Source organism: Ischnura elegans, chromosome 4 (genome assembly GCF_921293095.1).
Source record: "Ischnura elegans chromosome 4, ioIscEleg1.1, whole genome shotgun sequence".
In the NCBI taxonomy this organism is placed as follows: Eukaryota; Metazoa; Arthropoda; class Insecta; order Odonata; family Coenagrionidae; genus Ischnura; species Ischnura elegans.
This window is the reverse complement of record NC_060249.1, coordinates 91,773,440-91,793,378: the sequence shown is the minus strand read 5'-3', so window position 1 is coordinate 91,793,378 and position 19,939 is coordinate 91,773,440. Positions and strand designations below refer to the sequence as shown.

Here is a 19,939-nt window from a genome sequence, read left to right as displayed (position 1 = left end):
GCCCACCCCTGCTATGCTGTAATATGTGAATATTGGAGTCCTGAAATAGTAGTGTGTAATGAATGTGGTGACAATTGTTGTTCCTCATGATCACTCTATGTGATTTATGATTTTCAATTGTCGCAGAGTAAACCTTGTAGGGATGTGGATTGCTTCACCCAGGATGACCTTCAATGGGCCTGCTTGGCTTTGCGGATCCTCACATATTTGTAATTGAAAAATTTTGTGATGGCGCTTTTGGGTACATTCAATACACACACATACAATTTTAATGCACACACATAGGATTAACATCGACTTTTAGGGGAACAGCATGTCAATATTTGTTTGGGAGGTGCATGCTCTTACTAATGGTTGGGTTGAATGTAAGAATTCACTTTCACCTTTATCAATGGGTGCTTTTTTCTGTCAAAAGGTGAATGTGGAGTGAGAAATATTCGAGTAAAGTGTGTTGGGGAAAGACTGCTTAAAATTTTCCCATTGAGATTTTACTTTTGATGAAGGATCAGAATTGATATTTGCATCTGTTTGCATCTTAGTTGTTCGAAGATTACTTAAGATTAATTTTCATACCTTTGTGATCGTGCTTATTGTGTGTGTTACTATGACAATTTAATGATCAGAATTGACATTTTAATTGGAAGTGAATGCTGATTTGGGAATAAGGTTTATTTAAAATTTATGTGCGGAGCATGTTGAATGTTCATTTGTCTTTGTTACATATTTTTGGAGGAAGTACTGTTATTTCAAAAACTTGTTGAAGCATGATTTTAAGTGACTGTTGTTTTTCAATATTTTGTCCAACTATTGTCATTGTCTACCATTTCTTGTGAGATTCCATGCAATTTCCATCAAGTAAAAAGGTACAACAATATTGACTTCAGTAACAGAGGTCAAGTTAAAGCTTTTAATCCATAAATGTTTTGGTAAGCTGACTCTTATTTTGCTATTATAATCCCATTTAATTAATTTATGCTCTTTTGAAATACACATGAAAATAATATTTGTTTGGCATTGAAACACCACCTTAGGATGGATATGTTGCGTAGTTGGAATCTGGTTATAATTTTTTAACTTTAATTTCTCCAAAAGGCAATTAGTATAATTTACAAGAATTTTATTTCATTATTTGGTAGACACAGACGCATTTTCAATGCTGAAATGTTTGTAGCAGTAATACATTTTTGTGTGAGTGATTAAGTAACCAAGCTAATGTTATGCATTTATTGTTTCAGTGATTACTCATCAGCACACTTGAAAGATGCCTTGGCGAAGACAGTGAAGATGTCTTGGGAAAGACCGAATGCCTGCCTACTGAACCGCACTGCCAAAATATCTGTCATTAACTGCCATCCACAATGTAACTGCCAATTGCATTGACCGAAGGACTCGGCTAAAAGTTGGTGAGCACTTGCCAGGAAAATAAGTGCACCACTGTGATCCCTCAAAAGGGCCACCTCATTTCACTCTCACCAATCATTAATGGAGCCCTCTTGTGTTCGTTCCTCAATCCTAGACTTGTGGTTATGCTTAGAATATTTTGGGAGGCCTGAGTTGTTGTTCCTCAAGGGTGCTCAGAATGGGTCTCCTGGACACACTGCCAGAAGTTCTCCAAGTGTGCGATGGTTAAACCACCATGTTGATTGTATCTGTAATACAGTGTGATTCTGTCGTTCCATCCTCCCTTCTGGGAACTCAAGAAATGTTATCAAACAACTCTGGTGTTTTTAGCACTAAATGTTAAATCACTCTCCTCAGATTATACTTTTTTCATCCGAACTTGTAATACACTTTTAAATGTAATTGATGCCGCGAGGAGGAAGTAATTAAAACTTCATGTGAATGTAGCGTAGTTGTAATCGATTATCCCGAATCTTGTTGGAGAAATTGTTTTGCGTATTTATTGTTTGTTTGTCGGAATAATTTTTTACAGGTGTCCCGCGCCGTTTATTTTATTGAAGTTTGTAAGGCTATTTGAAGACATTTTTATCTAATGTTTAGTTTGTTGAATGATGCCCCTTCCATTTTTTTGATGGAGAAATTTGGTCTTTTGCTACTATGATTCCTGGTGCAAGTTGCAAAGGCATGTTTCGTGCCGTACATTTGTGACGCAACGTGCTCAGGAATGTATGCACTGATCTAAGTGATAGTGTGGTCTCCATGCTTGGTTTTCCATTGAAATAATACTTACTTATTGGAAACTTGAAAATGCAGTGACTTTGTCTCTTTTTTTCCTTAGCTGTCACAGTTATTAGCTAAAGTTGATTTCATTAGTTTTTCAATAATAGTTGATGGCTTTAGAAATGGGCATAGTTCTCAATTTTTGATTCTGATCTCTGAACTGGCACACTTCATGTAAATCAGTGAATACATTCTTAGCAAGCATATCTCACTAAGTGAACTAAGAAGGGAAAAACCAAATTCTTGTGTTTTCTAAAAAACAGTGAAAGTGGGAGTTGAATAATTGTAGAATCATGTAGTGCGTTAATTGTATCAAAGTATTAATTAAGTCGAAGTAACCTTGGCTCTTTGTGAATGAGGAATGGTTGTATGTGAGTATATGTTTTTGTGTGTGGATTTTTGAGCAATTTTTTGATTTTATTTAATTCCGATATGGCAAAACCTTAACTTTTAACTTATGAACATTGCTGTTAAAATTTGTTAGATGTAATTTAATATTTTAGACGAAATTAACCTGCCATTTTTGTTATTTTGTAACATTCGAATGTATCAAATTGTCTTGATATTATTCTTAATTGAAATGTATCAGGGTAGGGTATTTGTGAACTATGAAATCCAGAACCTTTTGAAAATGATGTACCTTGAACTTCCCACAAAGGCCTCACTATGTGGTAGGTTCCTTCTTGCTCTGCAACAAGTCTGAGGGCATGCTTGGACATAACAAATACACCTGTGATATGTATGACCTGTTTTTCCCATGTCTCTGTGTAAAATGGCAAAGGTTGGAAAATATTGTCAATGCCTTTTTACTAATGGGTGTTCAGACTTTTAGATTCTATTTTGCCGAGCAGTTGCCTGTAAAATATTTGCATAAACACCATGCAGTGAAGCCCAAAGACTAAAAATCCCAGATATAATCACGGCCCTCAATTTAAAGGAGCTTTGAGAGTATTTGATTGTATATAATGATAGACACTGCCAATTTTTATGAGTCCTTTTTAGCCATTATCCCTGCCACATGTCTGTGACCCTGTTTACATTCTGCGTATCCCTATCCTCCCAATTTTCCTCCTGTTGACCCAGCCAAATACCACTGCCAGAAACAAGACTTGTATTCAAGACTTTGCGAATGAGTTAGGGTAAATTCTTGTGAAAAGGATCAGAGATTTACAAAGCGATCTCTTTTTTCTGTATATTCTTTATTTGTGATGCTATTGTTGAAAGTGTTGAAAAATGTGAAAAAACTGTACGTTTGGATGTGTGGGTGTATGCTTGTACAAAACAAGTTTATCTTTTTTCTAAAGGGATAATCTTGATGAAACAGAGTGGTTACTTGTTACGTAAGAAAAACAACACCAAAATTCATTTAGAGTTCATTCTTGACAACTGTCCTTTCAAAAGGTATTGCTCAGATTACAGACTTGTGTGTGAAGTGCACAATAGTTGAAAGCAAATGTTTACAATTGTTATACAGATCTCATGAAAACTTTGGAAAATTTTTTGAAATTGCTTACAATAAACTTGCTTAATAATTAAAATTGTTTTCAAAGTGTTAAATTTGTTTACATGCCTATTAAAATTTTTCCATGAGATAGAGTGGTTTAGTGAGTTTTGATTTTTGTAAGCAAAATGAAAAATTGTGTGTGTAAAATATTGTAACTGGAAGAAATCCTACAGTACAAATGGACAAGAATGTGGTCTTTAGTCAGTACGTACTGTGTTTTGTAGTCAGTGAACCTAAATTACTACTAGGCCATTCATGTATAAACGTGAAGTGTAATAAATTATATGGACTACTCTTAATACGTCTAACTTCTGTCTTTTAGCGATGTAAATGCTGTTCTACTTTCTTAGTACATAATCATATTGAAATTGGGATATATATCATGCTGGTAAGTCTGCCTGAATGCCTGAAAGGTTAACATAATCCCTATTGTTCATTTAAACTTCAATAGCCTGATTTGAGGTTGGCCCTTGGTCCTTTTTGGTTTGTTTCTTCTCGTTCATTTAAGTGTTTGCCATGCAGCTACCATTGAAAGTAGCTGTTGTCACTCATATTTAGGGAATTGTTTCAAGTTGTATGATGTTTTGATGTTGGAAGTTTCTGTTAGTTGTCAGGCTGCCATTTTTTGTATTCACTAGCATAATTTTTCATTTTATATAATAGTGGATTCCCTACTTCGGTACCAATGGAATGATGACGAGCTTTAAATAGATGAAGATGTAAAATCATAAGATCATACTGTTCAATATAGGTGCATCATCAACAACTGCGCTAATTTGTGATAACAAGAATCCCACTGAGGATAAATAATAGTCATCAGATTTGGAAAATGCCCTATGCAGGTGTCTATAATTGAAACCATGCATTACTAAGGTAAGTATTAGTCGCATAAATCCATTATTTCACTATATTTATAGGCTGATTCAACAGTGACAATATTTACAGGCAATAGCTCCATCGAGCAATATTTTATAAATTATAGTTATTCTCAAGGCCTGGAGGGAGAGTAAATACAATTCTTGCAGTCATGAATCATTCATAATGAATACTGATGCTGTTGCTATCGGTTACCATGGAAGAAGAAGTCACCTCATGGTCGCCAGAGGGGTTAGGGGAGGGGAGTTCCACACTCTACTATAATAAATGCATCTCAACCTTCTCTCGTATATGAATTTGCATATAAACTTTATTTAATCTTTTATGAGAGTACAAAACTATCAAACCAATAAAAATTATAAAATTTTGATAATATTTGGGGGTGGGGGGTTATAACCCTTGTGACCCTCCTCCCCCAAAATCTACTCCTGTACCCAGGGACAGATTAAGGTTTTGGGTTAGGGTGGCAGGTCACTATTATCATAGTTATATCTGTAGAGCCTTATGATGGCATGCAATACCTCTCTTGCATTATGTGCCTGCTTAGATGAATGGCTTCCAGATGGATGATCTTCCTATGATATTAAAAAATATTGTGGAGCTGGTGGTATAAAAACTTCCATTGGAGAGTAACTAAAATGTTTACCACCTTTTCTATTTTGCCAGGGATTAAATAATAGTAATAAATAATTAGTGAAGGGGAGTGGTGACTGCCCCCTCAGCCCTGCCTCCTTAATCTGCCCTGACCCTGAATGTTCGACTTTCAGGCCCCCTGGCCCTTCTTCTTACAATTAGTTGGGCTCCCATGAATACTCACTCCACATGTGGCTGAGAGGTGGTGCGACTTCCTCACGGGTCACAATATCCATAGTATTTGCTATTTGTTTTAAGGCCTGGTTACACGGTACATTAACATGTACAAATTAATTTACCTTTGCGTGAATGATTTTGGTGGAACGGTACATGTACAAATGCATGAACCAAATTAGAACAGGTTCTATTTCCTGTGCATGCATTTGCACAAGTTGGGTGGTTACACGGTGCATTTCGGCGTTCATTCTCGCATTCATACATTTAGACATTAATCCATACGTGTTAATGTCTCGTGTAAACAGGCCTTCAGAGCAGTCATTAGATAAAATAATGAATATTTTTTCACTATGTGAATGGCTGAAGTTTCAAGATTGTGGACAGAATTTTTTCCTGAGCGGAGGTTCATTTGAAGGGGTTTAAGTTGGACCAGGCTTGATTCTCAAAACTTTTTGTTAGGGATGGGGGAGTATAGGACATTATCCCTTCTATTTGGTCTCGGTCTTAGGTGTAATATTTTATTCATGGTGACGCCCTGGTATAGAGGTAGGGAAGCAGCTAGGAATCAAGGCTGGGAGGGGTTTCAGGCATTAAATATTATAATTATATTTAATGCCTAAATAATAATATAAAATAATAACTAATAAAAATAATAATATAATTAATACTGGGGTGTCTGGAGGTATGGCATACCTGCCAGGGTAATAGGGAGGCGCTGTGGCCCTTCCCAGAAAAATTTTAGGATAAATAGTGAGTTTTATGGCTTTCTGAGGGATATTTTATAAATCCTTACACGATTCTATAAGTAATATCAATCCAATTAAGTAAAATGGATTTAACTTAAAAATTTCTCTGAGCTCTGGGGGTTTTATCCCCCAAAACCCTCCCTTGCTGCGTATAGAGGCATACGTACCATCACGGAAAGTTGTTCGCCGGGATGAGCCGTTGAGTTAAATTGTTAATTACTTAACCCTTGAAAAATAATCTTTGGAGTCTTTTTTTGATTTCCCTGTTCCACACTGTAGGGTAGTTGGAACTCTTTTGTTGAGTGAGAAAATTCCGCATGGAAAAAATCATTCTCCTTGATCGGGATTCAAACCGGAATCCCCCAATCCTCTCCTCCTCAAGTGCTTTAGCCAGTTAAACTAGGTACTGAGGCGTCATTCTCCTCTGCTAAAATTTGTGGAATATACCGGACAAGATGGTGAGATGGAGAATGATGCCTTGGTATTTTAACTGTCTAAAACACCCTTCCAGAAACCGGGGGATCCCGATTCAAGTTCAAATCCCGATCATAGCTATCGGTTTTTTTCTCTGTGGACTTCATGCACAATTTGTGCATTGCGAGTGACTCCGTATACTAATTACCGTTGCTTGTCCCGGTATACTTAAATTTGTAATTTGTTTAGCATTTTAACGAAGCAAAGTGGGAGCTTATTAATGAACTAAAAATACTTGATCAGGCTCTTGGTACTTAACCGAGAATTACATAACCGCTAGCAGGATCAAGTAGGTGGGACGTTCTCATCGAATCCCCATGGAGGGGTGCTTAGAACTGATGGGTGCACCCAAAATGTGCCTATGTTAGCTATTATGAGTAGCCAGAGATACCCAGGAGTATAAAGAGGGTTATGGTATCATTAAAATTTGGGTGAATCCTGATTAAAAAGAGCAACTAATGAAAGAAGAATGAATGAAGGAGGTATGCAACGAGGACTTTTGGAAGGGAGGGCGTTCTGCTGGTTAAAGTATTTTGGTCTTTCGTAAATGACTATGTAATCATATGTATCCTCTTCATTGGTGATCTAAATTCATTTTTAGCGAAACTTTAATAGCAGAATCATGATCAGTTCTCAATGATTATTTCGCGAGCAGCGACAGATGACAAATTAAGGGTCCTACCCACTATCGTTTCCAGAGATGATGTTCTTAGAGACCGTTTCCTTATCCGCTCCTAATTACGTACGTGGCATGCCTGGTGCAAGGACATGGACACAATACAAAACTGATATTATTCGCCTTTAAAAAAACTTTTTACAACAATGTACGGAATCCATTTAGGTTAAAAAGTAAGATAAGAGATCAGAAATTGTAGCTAATTCAAATGATATATCCTATTCACCGGCTTGTTTTTTTATGACGCGATTTTTGAATTACAGAATTCATCTGCTAAATCCGGTGGCGAGGCTAGCTTTTATTTTTATCATGATTTTCAAAGTTTTACAAACATTATATGAGATTTTTTTTTATCAAATCACGAATCTATTTTTGAATTAATTGAAAAATTTCTTGTGCTTACGCAACTATATCGCCACAAGAACATGTCTAAAATTAAGATTTTCAATTGCAAATTCCTGGGCATATAGCCCAGAAAAACTTTTTTTGTGGCTTTTAGTCGTTAAGTTACAATGGGAGGATCATTTTTTCAAATGCAATTGGTAATTACAGATAGTTCGTTTCTCCATTAGAGATAGCTCGACCTCCGCGGCCCTCGGGGAGGTCGAGCGAAAAAGAGCGACAAATATCAGATTTTTGTTGCATTACTTTAAAAATTGCACCTTACATATTTTTTGGCGTGCTATTTTAATTTATGCAGTTAGTTTTACGAAAAGAACTATTATTTTATAAGATATTGCGGCTATATTATAACTGGCTAATTATATCGCTGACTGCAAAGACAAACGTTAGTTATGATAAAATATGAAAATAAATAGGAATTCTTTACACAGTATGAGTCAATGGTGTTTAAAATTACGAAATAAACGAAAAGAGGCTAGAAGTAAGGTGTTGGGCTCATTGACTTACGTTGAAGAGATGGGATCATGTGGCTTCTTGAGGCAGGGGCGCAGCTAGGAATTAAGGCTGGGGGGCGGGGGCTTAGGTGCAACTAACTCCGGGGTGTGTGGGGTTATGGAATATCCACCAGGATATTCCAGCGGTAGGTGAGAGATTAATAAATTGCGGAATTTTAAGATAAATGATTAAAAATGGTGAGTTTTACGGCTTTCCGAGGGATATTTTATTAATCCTTATTCTATTCTATCCGTAATATCAATCCAATTAAGTAAAGTGGATTTAACTTAAAAATTTCTCTGAGCTATGGGGGTCTATCCCCCAAAACTCCCTCGCTGCGCCCCTGTTTTGAGGTACTGCTGTTTGGACTAAAACGTAATAATTTGATATGTATTAAAATAGTATTTAAGTGAAATTTAACTCCTTTATTTTCGTACTAGCATGTATAATGTCTTATACTCTTTACAAATAATAATATTCAATATCAGATTCCGCGCGCCGTCCCGCGAGTTGGCCGTGGAGCGTACGGGACTTTTTGAAAACCTGTGTCGCGCCGCGTAGAGCGGCTCTTAACTTTCGTATGGTAGACGGCACTGATTCATGATGATCAAATCACTGTAGGCACCCAATTTTACCTCTAATCATGACGCCGCGCCGCCCCTGCCCGGCGAAATTTCTTAAGGCCGCTTTACCCTGGGCACGGAATTGCGGTGGTTAGGACTGAATTAATTTCTGTGTATGGCGTGGAATTGCGCGAATGTACGGATTTAGGTACGGAATTTAAATTTTACGTACGGAATTAGAACAGGGGTAATTCTGCCATCTCACGTCCACGCATTCTAGCATGTGTTCTAGCAATTCACCGCCTTACGCGACGCAATTTTAACTACGCCTTCGTACACACGTCAAATTGTGCAAGTACGTGGCCTGTGTAAAACGGTCTTTTAAACTCTGAAATCGGCCTTAAAAAGGTGCAAAACGGTCGAGAAAAGTAAAACCATATCATCAGGTAATCCAAGGACTTTAACTCAGAAGTTTTGATTTAAATAAAGGGATAGAAATTTATGTGTGTGATTGTAAAAGCTGAGGGAACTCTACTCACAAAAAGACGATGAAAAATTTCCTTCTCTGCGCTATTTATTGCTCTTAAAATCCATCGTATTTTTATGTTGAAGTTTTTAAAGTAGGTGTCGTTAATTTCCGTATATTTGTTGCCTTTCTTTCATAGGATTACTGTAGATTTTTTATAAAGTTATCGCATAAATATGCTCCAATTTTGCTTTATTTTTTCTCCATCTATCCTAGAAGGCTGCCTCTAACTTATGGAATAGGGTAGTTTCCTTCATCAAAGAATACGAAAGGCATTGATTGCGATTCGTTACCCACCATTACTGTATTCATAATATAAAAATTATTTGATTTTAGAAATACCGGTTTAGACGAATAGCTAGGGTCAATTTTATTCTCATTTGAAAAAGGCCAGATTGGCGCCCATGCTATGCCACTCCACGTCACGTCACAGGGACCTAGTTTCTACACGAGAGGATAGGAGTTTTACATCGTCCGAGGTTACCAATGCATCCATGAGGCACAGAGCTCAGGGAAACATGTCTTAATAATCACATATGAAAACTGGCTGAGGTCGGAAAGTTTTCTTCGTTTGATAAGGTATTAATAATCCTTATTTAAGCCAAGCGCTACCAGTTAGCATGGTACTCAGCTACCTGCTAGCATCCTGCGTCGTATCAGCGCTCAGAGCCTCGCCCCAAGGTCACCTCACTTGCGGCAGCGGGAAGCAGAACGACGTCACGCGGAGTTTTTCCCGGCATTCATACTTACCCGTCGTGTTTTCGCGCGCTTGAAAATTTTCACTTTTCATTTAATCGCGAAAAATAGATATCGTCATATAAAAATCTAAAAGCGTGAAATACGTACTCTAGGAGTAATAATCTTTCGATTTAGGCAATAAAATAATAATAGGAAACCACCCTATTCCGTAGGTCCCTATTCTGTGGCAAGGCCGTGGATCAGCACTTAAGTGGTGGTTTTAGGATTCGGACATTTACCCCCAACGTTTTCAATCGGCAACCCACATACTTCATACAAATTCTCTCCCCTTTCGCTTAGCCTTCCTCCAGACAGTGCTCTTTACCGGCCAAATATCACAAAGGAAGCAAGGTAGTAAGATCCTCTCTTGTTTTTCACGTCACTTCACCATCTCATTTTTTTCCTATCATGGAGGGGGTGCTTGTGATTCGTATGTGACGATAAAAATTATATATATAATTAGGTAAATCGGCTGATTTCATGTGAAATGATTTCAGAAGCATTGATAAAATATCTGTATTTGGTACACAACATTAGGACAACAGCCATACAAATAAATAATCAAGTTAAGTTCAATATGTACAGAATCTTGATGTTTCCGCTGATTCGAGTTAAACTGAGAACTATAAAGTATGCATAAACGATTCACTCGCACGGTTTTCTCTCACTCTTTGTTATTTTACATTTCGAGGATGTCTGGAATTCACATACCATGCCAAGACACTTGAGCAAATTCTTCCGCCGGGCATGCACCAGGGTATCATCCCTGAGAAACAAATGCCATCGAACTAATGAGGAGAGGCAGAGCATCGAGGTCCCACGCTGGCCGACCTGCACGGTCATACCAAGTCTCTCGCGTGGTTTCCTAAAATGGAAATGTGCATACGATTTGAGCGAGCCTTTAGAATTCTTTTCATTTGGCCGTGGACATGACCCCTCGTAAAGGGGGCATTACTTCACAAGAAGTCTTTTGCTTCGGATGACCCGTTGAGACTCGCCGCATGCGACGCTCCGTATCACATCACTAGATGATAAACCCTGAATTAGAACTTGACGAAGTTTCCTGTTGATACACGTTCATTATATGAGTCAATTATCACAGTCAACTATCTTAAATTCAACTTCTCGCGTACGCACAAAATATTTTTTCCCATTATTGGAACATTCTTTTTCTTTCCCCATTTAGAATATTTCCTGAATAACTATTGCCCATAAAATTCAACCGTAGCTATTATACGAGAAATTAAAATAATTCAGCTGATTTTCCCAAGTCAAATTACGTCCAAGTCGAAGGACTGAATTCACATCTCTGGCCCCATCAGCTCTTGTGGACGAAAGTTTATTATTTACAACTCGCAGTCCATCGTTACATATCATTTCACAAGCCGACACTATCTGTCTTAGCCTTAGCTATATATATCTTGAGCCATTGTCTAGGAAGAAATGCTTCTCACTGTAGTTTAACCTTTTGAAGGGGAAAACTCGAGTGTCGGAAGTTCCGACTCGGAACAACGAGTCCTCCTCACTTTGCACATGGAGAGTCTCGCCTGGACCATTTCATTCAAACTTCAGAGGCGCAAATCCTTCTACTTTGCTCTCTGGCCGAAGCGTGGGGATGTTGGTGTTCTGACCCCTTTCCCTGCCCATCACCAGTTGAGTTTTGCGGGGGGTCTGGAAGGATCTCGGCTCTCCTCGCTTGGCGCTGCCGGCCGACACATGTACCCGTGACCGCGGTGGCGTCCACAACCCATCTCCTTACATGGCTTGGGAGGTCAAATCTGGGGACGCGTGGTCTAGGGTGATCTTTGTCGCCGTCCGGACTTGCCTTCTCTCTCCTGACGCTGCGACCTCGTTCATATCGTCTGTGTCGTCCTCGTGGTCCTTAGCTGCATCCTCACTGCGTAAAAAAGGAAATGTGTCAAATAATTTAAGGTTTAAAAATGCGCACAAACGTCTGAATGGACGCTTTGGAACAGGTCATAACTGATTACTCTGGAATAGGAATTCACAAACAATTCCATGCCCATTTTAGTATTGTTTTTCTCTTCAAGTTTACGACACTCTTTTTCATCAACTTCATCAAGCAGTAGCTAATTCCAGAAGATAATGTGGCTCGGATCAAATCTAAATAATTGGAGAACACCACTTCGTATGAGGGATAACGCTATCCCTTTATCCATACCTAGATCCGAATCTAATGTGGATATTAATTTGGCCTTGGATACATTTGTCATAAATGTGTTAAAGGGAAGAGGGTAGAGTAACATCGCTTTTTAAAGAATAGTTTTTAAATCTTTAGCGAACGCTACTTCTCTACCCGGACGGCTGACACTTAGGGTAAGTAGAGATAATATAATTTATACTAATTATAAATGCTTGAAGAATGGTATGCTATTCATGTACCTTGTTGTATTGAAATAATAAATGAAAAAATGTGGGATGAGTGGAGCATTTATGGCTGAATAAAACAGGGGGAGCTATTATTGTTCTAGCATAAAAAAGAATGAAAGATGACTGGTAGATAAAGCATTCACGTGGAAGTGCAAGCTAAGAACGATGTGTACAATAGGTGTCCAAACATTGCAATAAAATATAGGGTTAGAAAATAAAAGAATTTGAATATGCAATACGAGATGGCGGGATAAGAAGAATAAAACTAGGCTATTTCGGCTATTTCTTTTTTGCGCTCTTCAAAAATCTCGCATGTGTAGTTTCAAGTTGTAAAATAAGCGTCGTTAACTCACGTGTATTTGTTGCGTTCTTTCCAAAGAAATAGTGACTTAGGGCATTTCTTGTAGTAGCGCCAGCAGTCTCCGTCGTCCATGCCTGCCTTCTCCGCTGCGACATATTCTTCAAGGACTGAGGCAAATGGTGATTTGCTGGCCCTTTTGTTGAAAGAGAAAAAAACGTTTAGTTTGGTTGCCAGCATAGTTCACGACTCAGTACGCTTCTTGAAATCAAGATTATATCATCTCAGGAAGAACTTGACATAATATTTTATTTTCTCACATGTGGCTTTTAGAATATGTACACATTGTATGTAACAATGTGCCTCGATAGAAATTGGCAGAAGGAGTAATTAGATCATGTAATACCTATTTTTATGAACAGACGTGGCAGGATTTAGCGCTGGAGGTTATCAAATCCAATTATCGGGCGCGGCTTTTATTTTAAATTTACTTTCGAATTTGTTCAGATCAAGAATTGGGAGCATGAAGTGTACAAGTACATTCGGCTAATTATTTAGGCGTTAGAGTTTTCGTCCTCGTCTTTCATTATCCGGGCTAAAACTACGTTGATCACGAAGACGATGGATGACATCTGTCGAAACGTCTGAGTGCCTTGCATCAATACTATACCACAATAGCCAGTTAGAAACTATGGACTATTTCTGCGAATAATAACTTGTTGATTGATGCAATGAACAGTTATTATATATTAATTTTTATTTTCCTTATTTCAGAGATTCCACTCATTTTAAATGTATCATAAAAACCCCTAATGGAGAATACCCATCCAAACAACCACTTTTTCCGGATCCCGCTGTGGCCGTCTCAAAAAAGTTCTGTCGAAATTTTACAAGTGATTTTAATCAACCAACAATTTCACCACCATTTTAAACTATACATTTTCTGTCTTCTTCACGACCATGGCTTAAATTTCATATCAGCTATCAGGCAGATGTCGTCAAAGTAAGACATTTCCATGCACCACCTTCTACAATAGGTAAGGCTACTGCAACCAGCATCGTCCGCGGGGAAAAACTGAGTTGAAATATTAGTCATTCAACTCTCTGACGTTCTTCCACGTAGCTGCTACGTACGGAGGCCGTAATAAAAAAGACGTGTTTTGATAACCGTCCCATAATGAAAGCGCCAGCGCTCTCGCCTGGACGCGATTCAAGACACTTCCTGGCGACCCTTTAGATGCGTAATCCCTCGATTTTTTCCCCATACCTTTCAACCCTTTTTGCCGCGATAATGGCGGTAAGGTTGCCAAGTCACGCGCGAGGGTGCGTGCGTGTCGTCTCGTAGATCCTGAGAGGACCGAGGCGATCCGCAAGGAAATATCTCGGACTGCCAGTATTTGTTCCCCGTGGTGCCACCTTCGAACTAAAGTGATATTTGCATACTGCCTCAAAGCAATTTATTCTTAGACTCATTCCCTTTTTTACCGGAATTCAGATATCTGGCACAAGACATGAAAAATTTGATTGTGTTGGAAGGTTTTTTTTTCAAGTTTTGGCTTCCCATCATTACGTGCCGGATTCGGATATTAACGGTGTTGGAGGTTTTTTTTTACTCATTAGCGTTTACCAAAGGACCGAAGAGGGGGTCGGGTCATGGGCGGATTTAGGGGGGCAAGTGCCCTCCCTAGACGTCGAACGTCGACGCCAGACGTCGAAAATTGACGAAATTTTTAATACAAATACTAATACATTTTATATTTTAACTAGCTGACCCAGCAAACGTTGTTTTGCCATATAAATTATTTCGAGTGAATATTTTGGCAGTTAAATAAAAAATAACTGACTTATTGTAAGTGTGTGGGGGATGAGGTATATGGCTAAAAGAGGAAGATGCTGTGAACGATGTTGACCAAAACAAAACAGTAAACATTCATTTTTTTTAATCCGTTGTACTTTTATTTTCTTTTATCTTTGAATCTTCATGTTATTATTTTGTGAGGAAATTAAATGAGTCATAAACTGATGAATAAAATGGGCTCTTTCACTAAGATTAGAAATATAAATTTAATTTGAGAATTCTGTTGATGGAAGGGAAAGGTAAGTTTCGACGAAAAGAATAACTTCCCCACGCGGTCATTCTCCTGTAAGTTTCAATGAAAAAATGTAAGTTTTCGCCCACTTTTCACGAGTTTGTGACGTCATTAGACTTTTGGTTCATTTGCCTGTATCGGAAGAACCTTTCAATGAGAGAAACGTTGAGAAAGAGAAACGTTAGGCACAAGGCCCAGGAGTTGTGGAGAAGCGGCGACAAGCTTGGCATGATTTCGTGATGCTATCAAGTTTTCTATGGAAGGCAAGGCCGTACCCAGGATCAAAACTAAGGGGGGGGGGGGGGCAAGCCATGGTTGTTCAAGTCGTAGGTAAGACTTAAGTATGGAAAAGGTGAATGAAATCAACATTTTAAGGAAACTGTAACTGCTCTTTATTAGTTTTTAAAACCATTTGCTTGAAAAAATATTATTTTCCTTAAAGACTTATGCGATTTTGCTTCTAGGGGGGGGGGGGGGGGGGGGGCAGCTGCCCCCTCCTGCCCCTCGCTAGGTACGCCCATGATGGAAGGGCCAAGGGCGTTTATCGCAAAGCGAAAACAATTTTCTTTTTCTTTTTCAAAATCTATCACAGTCGACAGTAAAATAAAACTATTAAACGAGCCCATGGCTGAGTTATTTTATCTGCAATGCTGAGCACCAATAATAATCAGACACGGCGGATGTCAGTCATGAGAGAGAATTCCAAGAAATACCCAATGTAAGGCCTGCGCACCCCTGTATTTGGTGTTACGCATATTAGTATGCAACCGAACCTTGGTAAGGCGACGCAAAGCGGTCAACTGTGCACTGAGGATATCCGATCAAATGAGAGCAGGGCCTGTATCCACGCTCAACACGTGCCCCTGAGGAAGTGTTTGAAGGGCAATCTTGTATCTGGCACGTGGTCCGATGGTACCCACCGCCTACTTCTACAACGACGACGCAGCTCTTCTTGTCCGTTATGCGGAGGTCGAATCTCGGACACGCGGTTGACGGTGACCCGACGTGATCCGCGGGTTGGTAGGATCCGCCGCCCGCTCCGTCTGATGGGAGGGAGTTCCCGTTGGATCGCGGAGGGAAGAGCCCAAAGCCCCGGGAAGAGGTCGGCTGCCGCTAGCCGTCCGCATGTTGAGGGGAGCAGCCACGCCTCATTCCTCGTGAGTACAAGGAAGCACTCGTTACTATTTCGCGCACGTCACTGTCGCTAAGATTCAGAGCACCGATTCACCCCCCTGTCCTTTTCGCTCTCGGCACGCAAGGTTGGTAAAAAAAATACCAATGAGGATTGTATCATGGGTCAGTAACATTTTTGCCAGCACACTCCAATGCACGCAACCCTCCGGTTGTTTAGTCTTTTTTTAGCGATAGATTGCTCGCTTAGAACTTTCGTAATCATCTTGAAAATATCAGGGTATATGGAATAAATCATTTATCATCCATCATCACTGGTCAACAATTTTAAGGTTGGTTTGACGCAGCTCACCACTGAATTCTCCTATCAGCTAATCTTTTTACATCTACGAATTTCTTCTCTTTCACATCCATTTTTACTTGTTCCATTTATTTTAATTCGAAGTCTTCCTTTTCTGTTTTTGCCATCAACTTGTCCCTCGACGACTATCTTCATCAGTCCACCATGTCTCAAGATATGGCCTGTAAGTTTGCTTCGTCTTCTTTTCAAGGTTTTCATGAGACTTCTCTTCTCTCCTACTCTTCTCAGGACTTCCTCGTTATTTTCTCTGTCGATCCATTTGATCCTCATCATTCTTCTATAGCACCACATTTCGAAGGCCTCTACCCTTGACAGCCTCCGCGGCTGTCATTGTCCATACCTCACTTCCGTAGAGAAGCATTCTTCAAATGTAAGTTTTGGTAAACTGTTTCCTTACTTCTATATTTAAATTTACCGCTGTAAGTAGATATTTATTTTGGTGTTGTGGGATGTTTTAGTGTACCCCCCTCCGAAATTTCTGGTTTCCCCCAGAAATTCCTCCGAAATCCTCCGAACTTAGAGCTAGGAGCCCTTAGCGGACATTTTTGAAAGCCGATTAAAATGCGACCAAAGTGGCAACAGAAATCAGCCTTATATGTGATGGAATTGGGCCGCCTTTATGCAGTCCTCTTGGTTCTAAGGGAAGCATCGTTAGGTAAGCAGCCGAGTGGTCAATGCAAATGGGACTGCATCGAGGTGGCCAAATTCCATCCCGTAGAAGGCCGATTGCTGTTGCCACTAATATTTTGCAGTATGGTCCTTGCCATTGCGAGGAATAGCATCGAAGAGTTATGAATTTGATAAATCGAAAAATCATCATGTGTATACATTTCGGTTACCACCCCTAATTATACCTTATTTACCCGTGAAATTTGGATCATTTTGTCCGTCAGCGACGCGAGTGGCGACTTTTGTAAACCCATTTAAATGCGCGGCGGTTTTTGACAACACATTTAGAGGCAGACTTGAGGATCTTCTATTGCAGGGGTGTACAATTGTTTGGGCTCGAGGGCCACTTTGTATGAGCGAAGTTTATCGGAAAGGCGCACCGTTTACAATGATTGTATTCATCAGTTAGCATTATATTTAATTTCAGAAAAAATATAAATTGTATAATAAAAATTCAGCACATTCGAGGAAAACGGACACAATAGCAAGGAAATCAGGAAGTGAATTGCACTATAAAAGGAGGCGTTCATGAACAGGAAGGAGCTTCTGAGAGGATCGTAATGTAAGAGTTTAAAGAAAAGGTTAGTGAAGAATTTGATCAGGAGTGTAGCGCTTTACGGTGCAGAAAAGTGGACACTAAGGAAGGAGGACGAGAAAAGACTGGAGGCATGCGAGATGTGGGTATGGAGAAGAATGGAGAAGGTGAAATTGACGTAGAGGAAAAGGAACGACGAAGTGCTGGATATGGTTGGCGAGGAGAGGTAGATTTTAGATGAGATACGTAGGAGAAAGAAGGTATGGATGAGAGGAGTACTTAGCGGGGAGGGGATGTTGAAAATAGTGTTAGAGGGTAGAATGTTAGGGAAATGAGGGAGAGGAAGGAAAAGAATAGGACTTTTTAGATAGATTGAACGGGAGTAGGTCTTACAGTGAATTGAAGAAGACAGTGCTGGAAGGAAAGGGAGGCTCCCAGATCACTTCTTTAGCACTCCATGGAAACCTACCTTTATCGGCAGAATACTATAATAATAATAATTAAACAATGGTGGTAGTTCTATTCTACTTATTTATTTGGTTAATTTTATATTAGTTAGATTTATAGCTGCTGGCACATTTAGTTATATAATAAATTTAATGAGACAAGTGTATCCTATCTCTTTTTTTAAATTCTGTGTCGGGCCACCACAAACTCTGTGGCGGGCCGCATGTGGCCCGCGGGCCAAAATTTTCCCATCTCTGCTCTATTGCAATACCCGTGGGTCAGTGGATGAGTTCCGTGCTGAGCACAGTTGGGAAAAAGTTAAGTTTTAATCGAAGCAGGCTTAGCTTCCCAACTGCCCTCATTTCAGCCTCTCTCAGTTAAAATTCATGCGATCTATCTTTTTTTCGGGTCTGCAATTCTTTCGACCTCATTAAGGGGACAGATCACTCCCTCTCGACTGGCGTCTTTTCGCGACGAATCAATAGCCTAATACCTACGCTATCATTATATTGTGGAAGTAAAGAAACAATTCATAAGAACCTACATCTGGAGTATGCTCCAATACGGAAGTGAGGCATGGACAATGACCGCAACGGAGAAAGCAAGGATAGGCCTTTGAAATGTGGTGCTACAGAAGAATGATGAAAATCAAATGGATCGACCAAGTTAGTAACAAGGAAGTCCTAAGAAGAGTAGGAGAGAAGAGAAGCCTCATGAAAACCTTAGCAAGAAGACGGAATAACCTTATAGGCCACATCTTGAGACATGGCCTGATGAAGACAATCGTCGAGGGACAAGTAGATGGCAAACAACGGAAAAGGACAAGATAGGACTGGTCGAGCAGAAGTTATGAGTCTATAAAAAAATCGTATAGGCATGGTCGCGGCTTCCTTCGCCTCCGTTAGAAGTTCAATCGTCCTCGCAGGCGCGGAATTAAACCCTCTCCGTGCACCTCGACCGTGATTTTTAAATCCGATTTATCTCGCTCGGGTGAAGCTGTAATTCCAGTGTTTCCACCTACTGAATGGCTTAGCTGGAAAATAATTTAAATTTCTTCCTACTCGTCGCCTTTCATTTGATTTATGGCTAAAATGTAAAAAAAGGAATTAAGGTCATCCTCGCGCTTTCAAAGAGGGGATTAATTTTTGTTGTGCAACTTTTATGAAGGTGAAGTCGATTTGATGTGTCATAAAACTATATTTTATCGGGTTTTCAAGCGGGTGAGTTTTGTCCACGACCAACGACAGGGGCGCAGCTATGAATTAAGGCTGGGGGGAGGGGGTTTAGGTGCAACTAATACCGGCATGTGTGGGGGTATGGAATACCCACCAGGATAAGCGGTATGTGCGAGATTAATAAATTGCGGAATTTTAAGATAAACGGATCAAAATGGTGAGCTTTTCGGCTTTCTGAGGGATATTTTATTAATCCTTACACTATTTTATTAGTAATATCAATCCAAATAAGTAAAATTAAACTTAAATATTTCTCTGAGCTCTGGTCCCCCTGCCCCTCGCTGCGACACTGACCACCGACACCTAGGAGATGCAAATTGTTCCTCGTTATCCGGTTGAATATTTTGTGGTATCCGAATATACTTCACCCTGATTACTCTTATCATAAGGGAAGATTTGGACCTCGAAGTAAGAGAAATATTAATTGATTACCTACATGAAATCGGTAAAGCCCGAGATCTTCGATCGAGACTGCTATTTCTCTTATTACTTCTGAGCTCAGGATCCTTGTATCGTTAAAAAATATTGCGAAAAATATTTCATTTATTTAAAAGTTTTCTCCGGCGTTTCCGACTTGATTGAGCTCACAATTGCATCCCAATAATGCAAAAATTTCTATTGCGACGACTTTTGCATCCCTTCTTAAAGATTTCATCCGGTAATTTTGGTATTATCTCCCCGTAATGTGCTCTTTAATGGCGTTCAGCGATGATTTATGATACTTTGTTTCGTTCTCTCAAGCCTAAGAGTGAATTAGAATAGACCTTTAGGCTTCCGAGATGACAGACGAA

The 19,939-nt window shown here is 39.5% G+C and overlaps 2 protein-coding genes across 3 annotated transcripts in view; one reads left to right on the top strand and one right to left on the bottom strand.

Moving 5' to 3' along the window:
- LOC124157766 (histone-lysine N-methyltransferase, H3 lysine-79 specific) overlaps positions 1-3,984 on the top strand; it is a 64,463-nt gene extending 60,479 nt beyond the window's left edge. The window contains exon 16 of the mRNA XM_046532769.1: positions 1,236-3,984. Within this exon, the coding sequence (XP_046388725.1) occupies positions 1,236-1,258 (23 nt within the window). The 3' untranslated portion in view covers positions 1,259-3,984. The remainder of the gene's footprint in view (positions 1-1,235) is intronic.
- Positions 3,985-10,491: 6,507 nt separating this feature from the next.
- Positions 10,492-19,939, bottom strand: part of LOC124156895 — a 133,650-nt gene continuing 124,202 nt past the window's right edge. For both annotated transcript variants that reach the window (XM_046531383.1, XM_046531381.1), the window contains exons 5-6: positions 12,736-12,876; positions 10,492-11,888 (exon numbers count right to left, since the gene is read on the bottom strand). In XM_046531383.1, the coding sequence (XP_046387339.1) occupies positions 11,747-11,888; positions 12,736-12,876 (283 nt within the window). In that variant the 3' untranslated portion in view covers positions 10,492-11,746. The remainder of the gene's footprint in view (positions 11,889-12,735; positions 12,877-19,939) is intronic.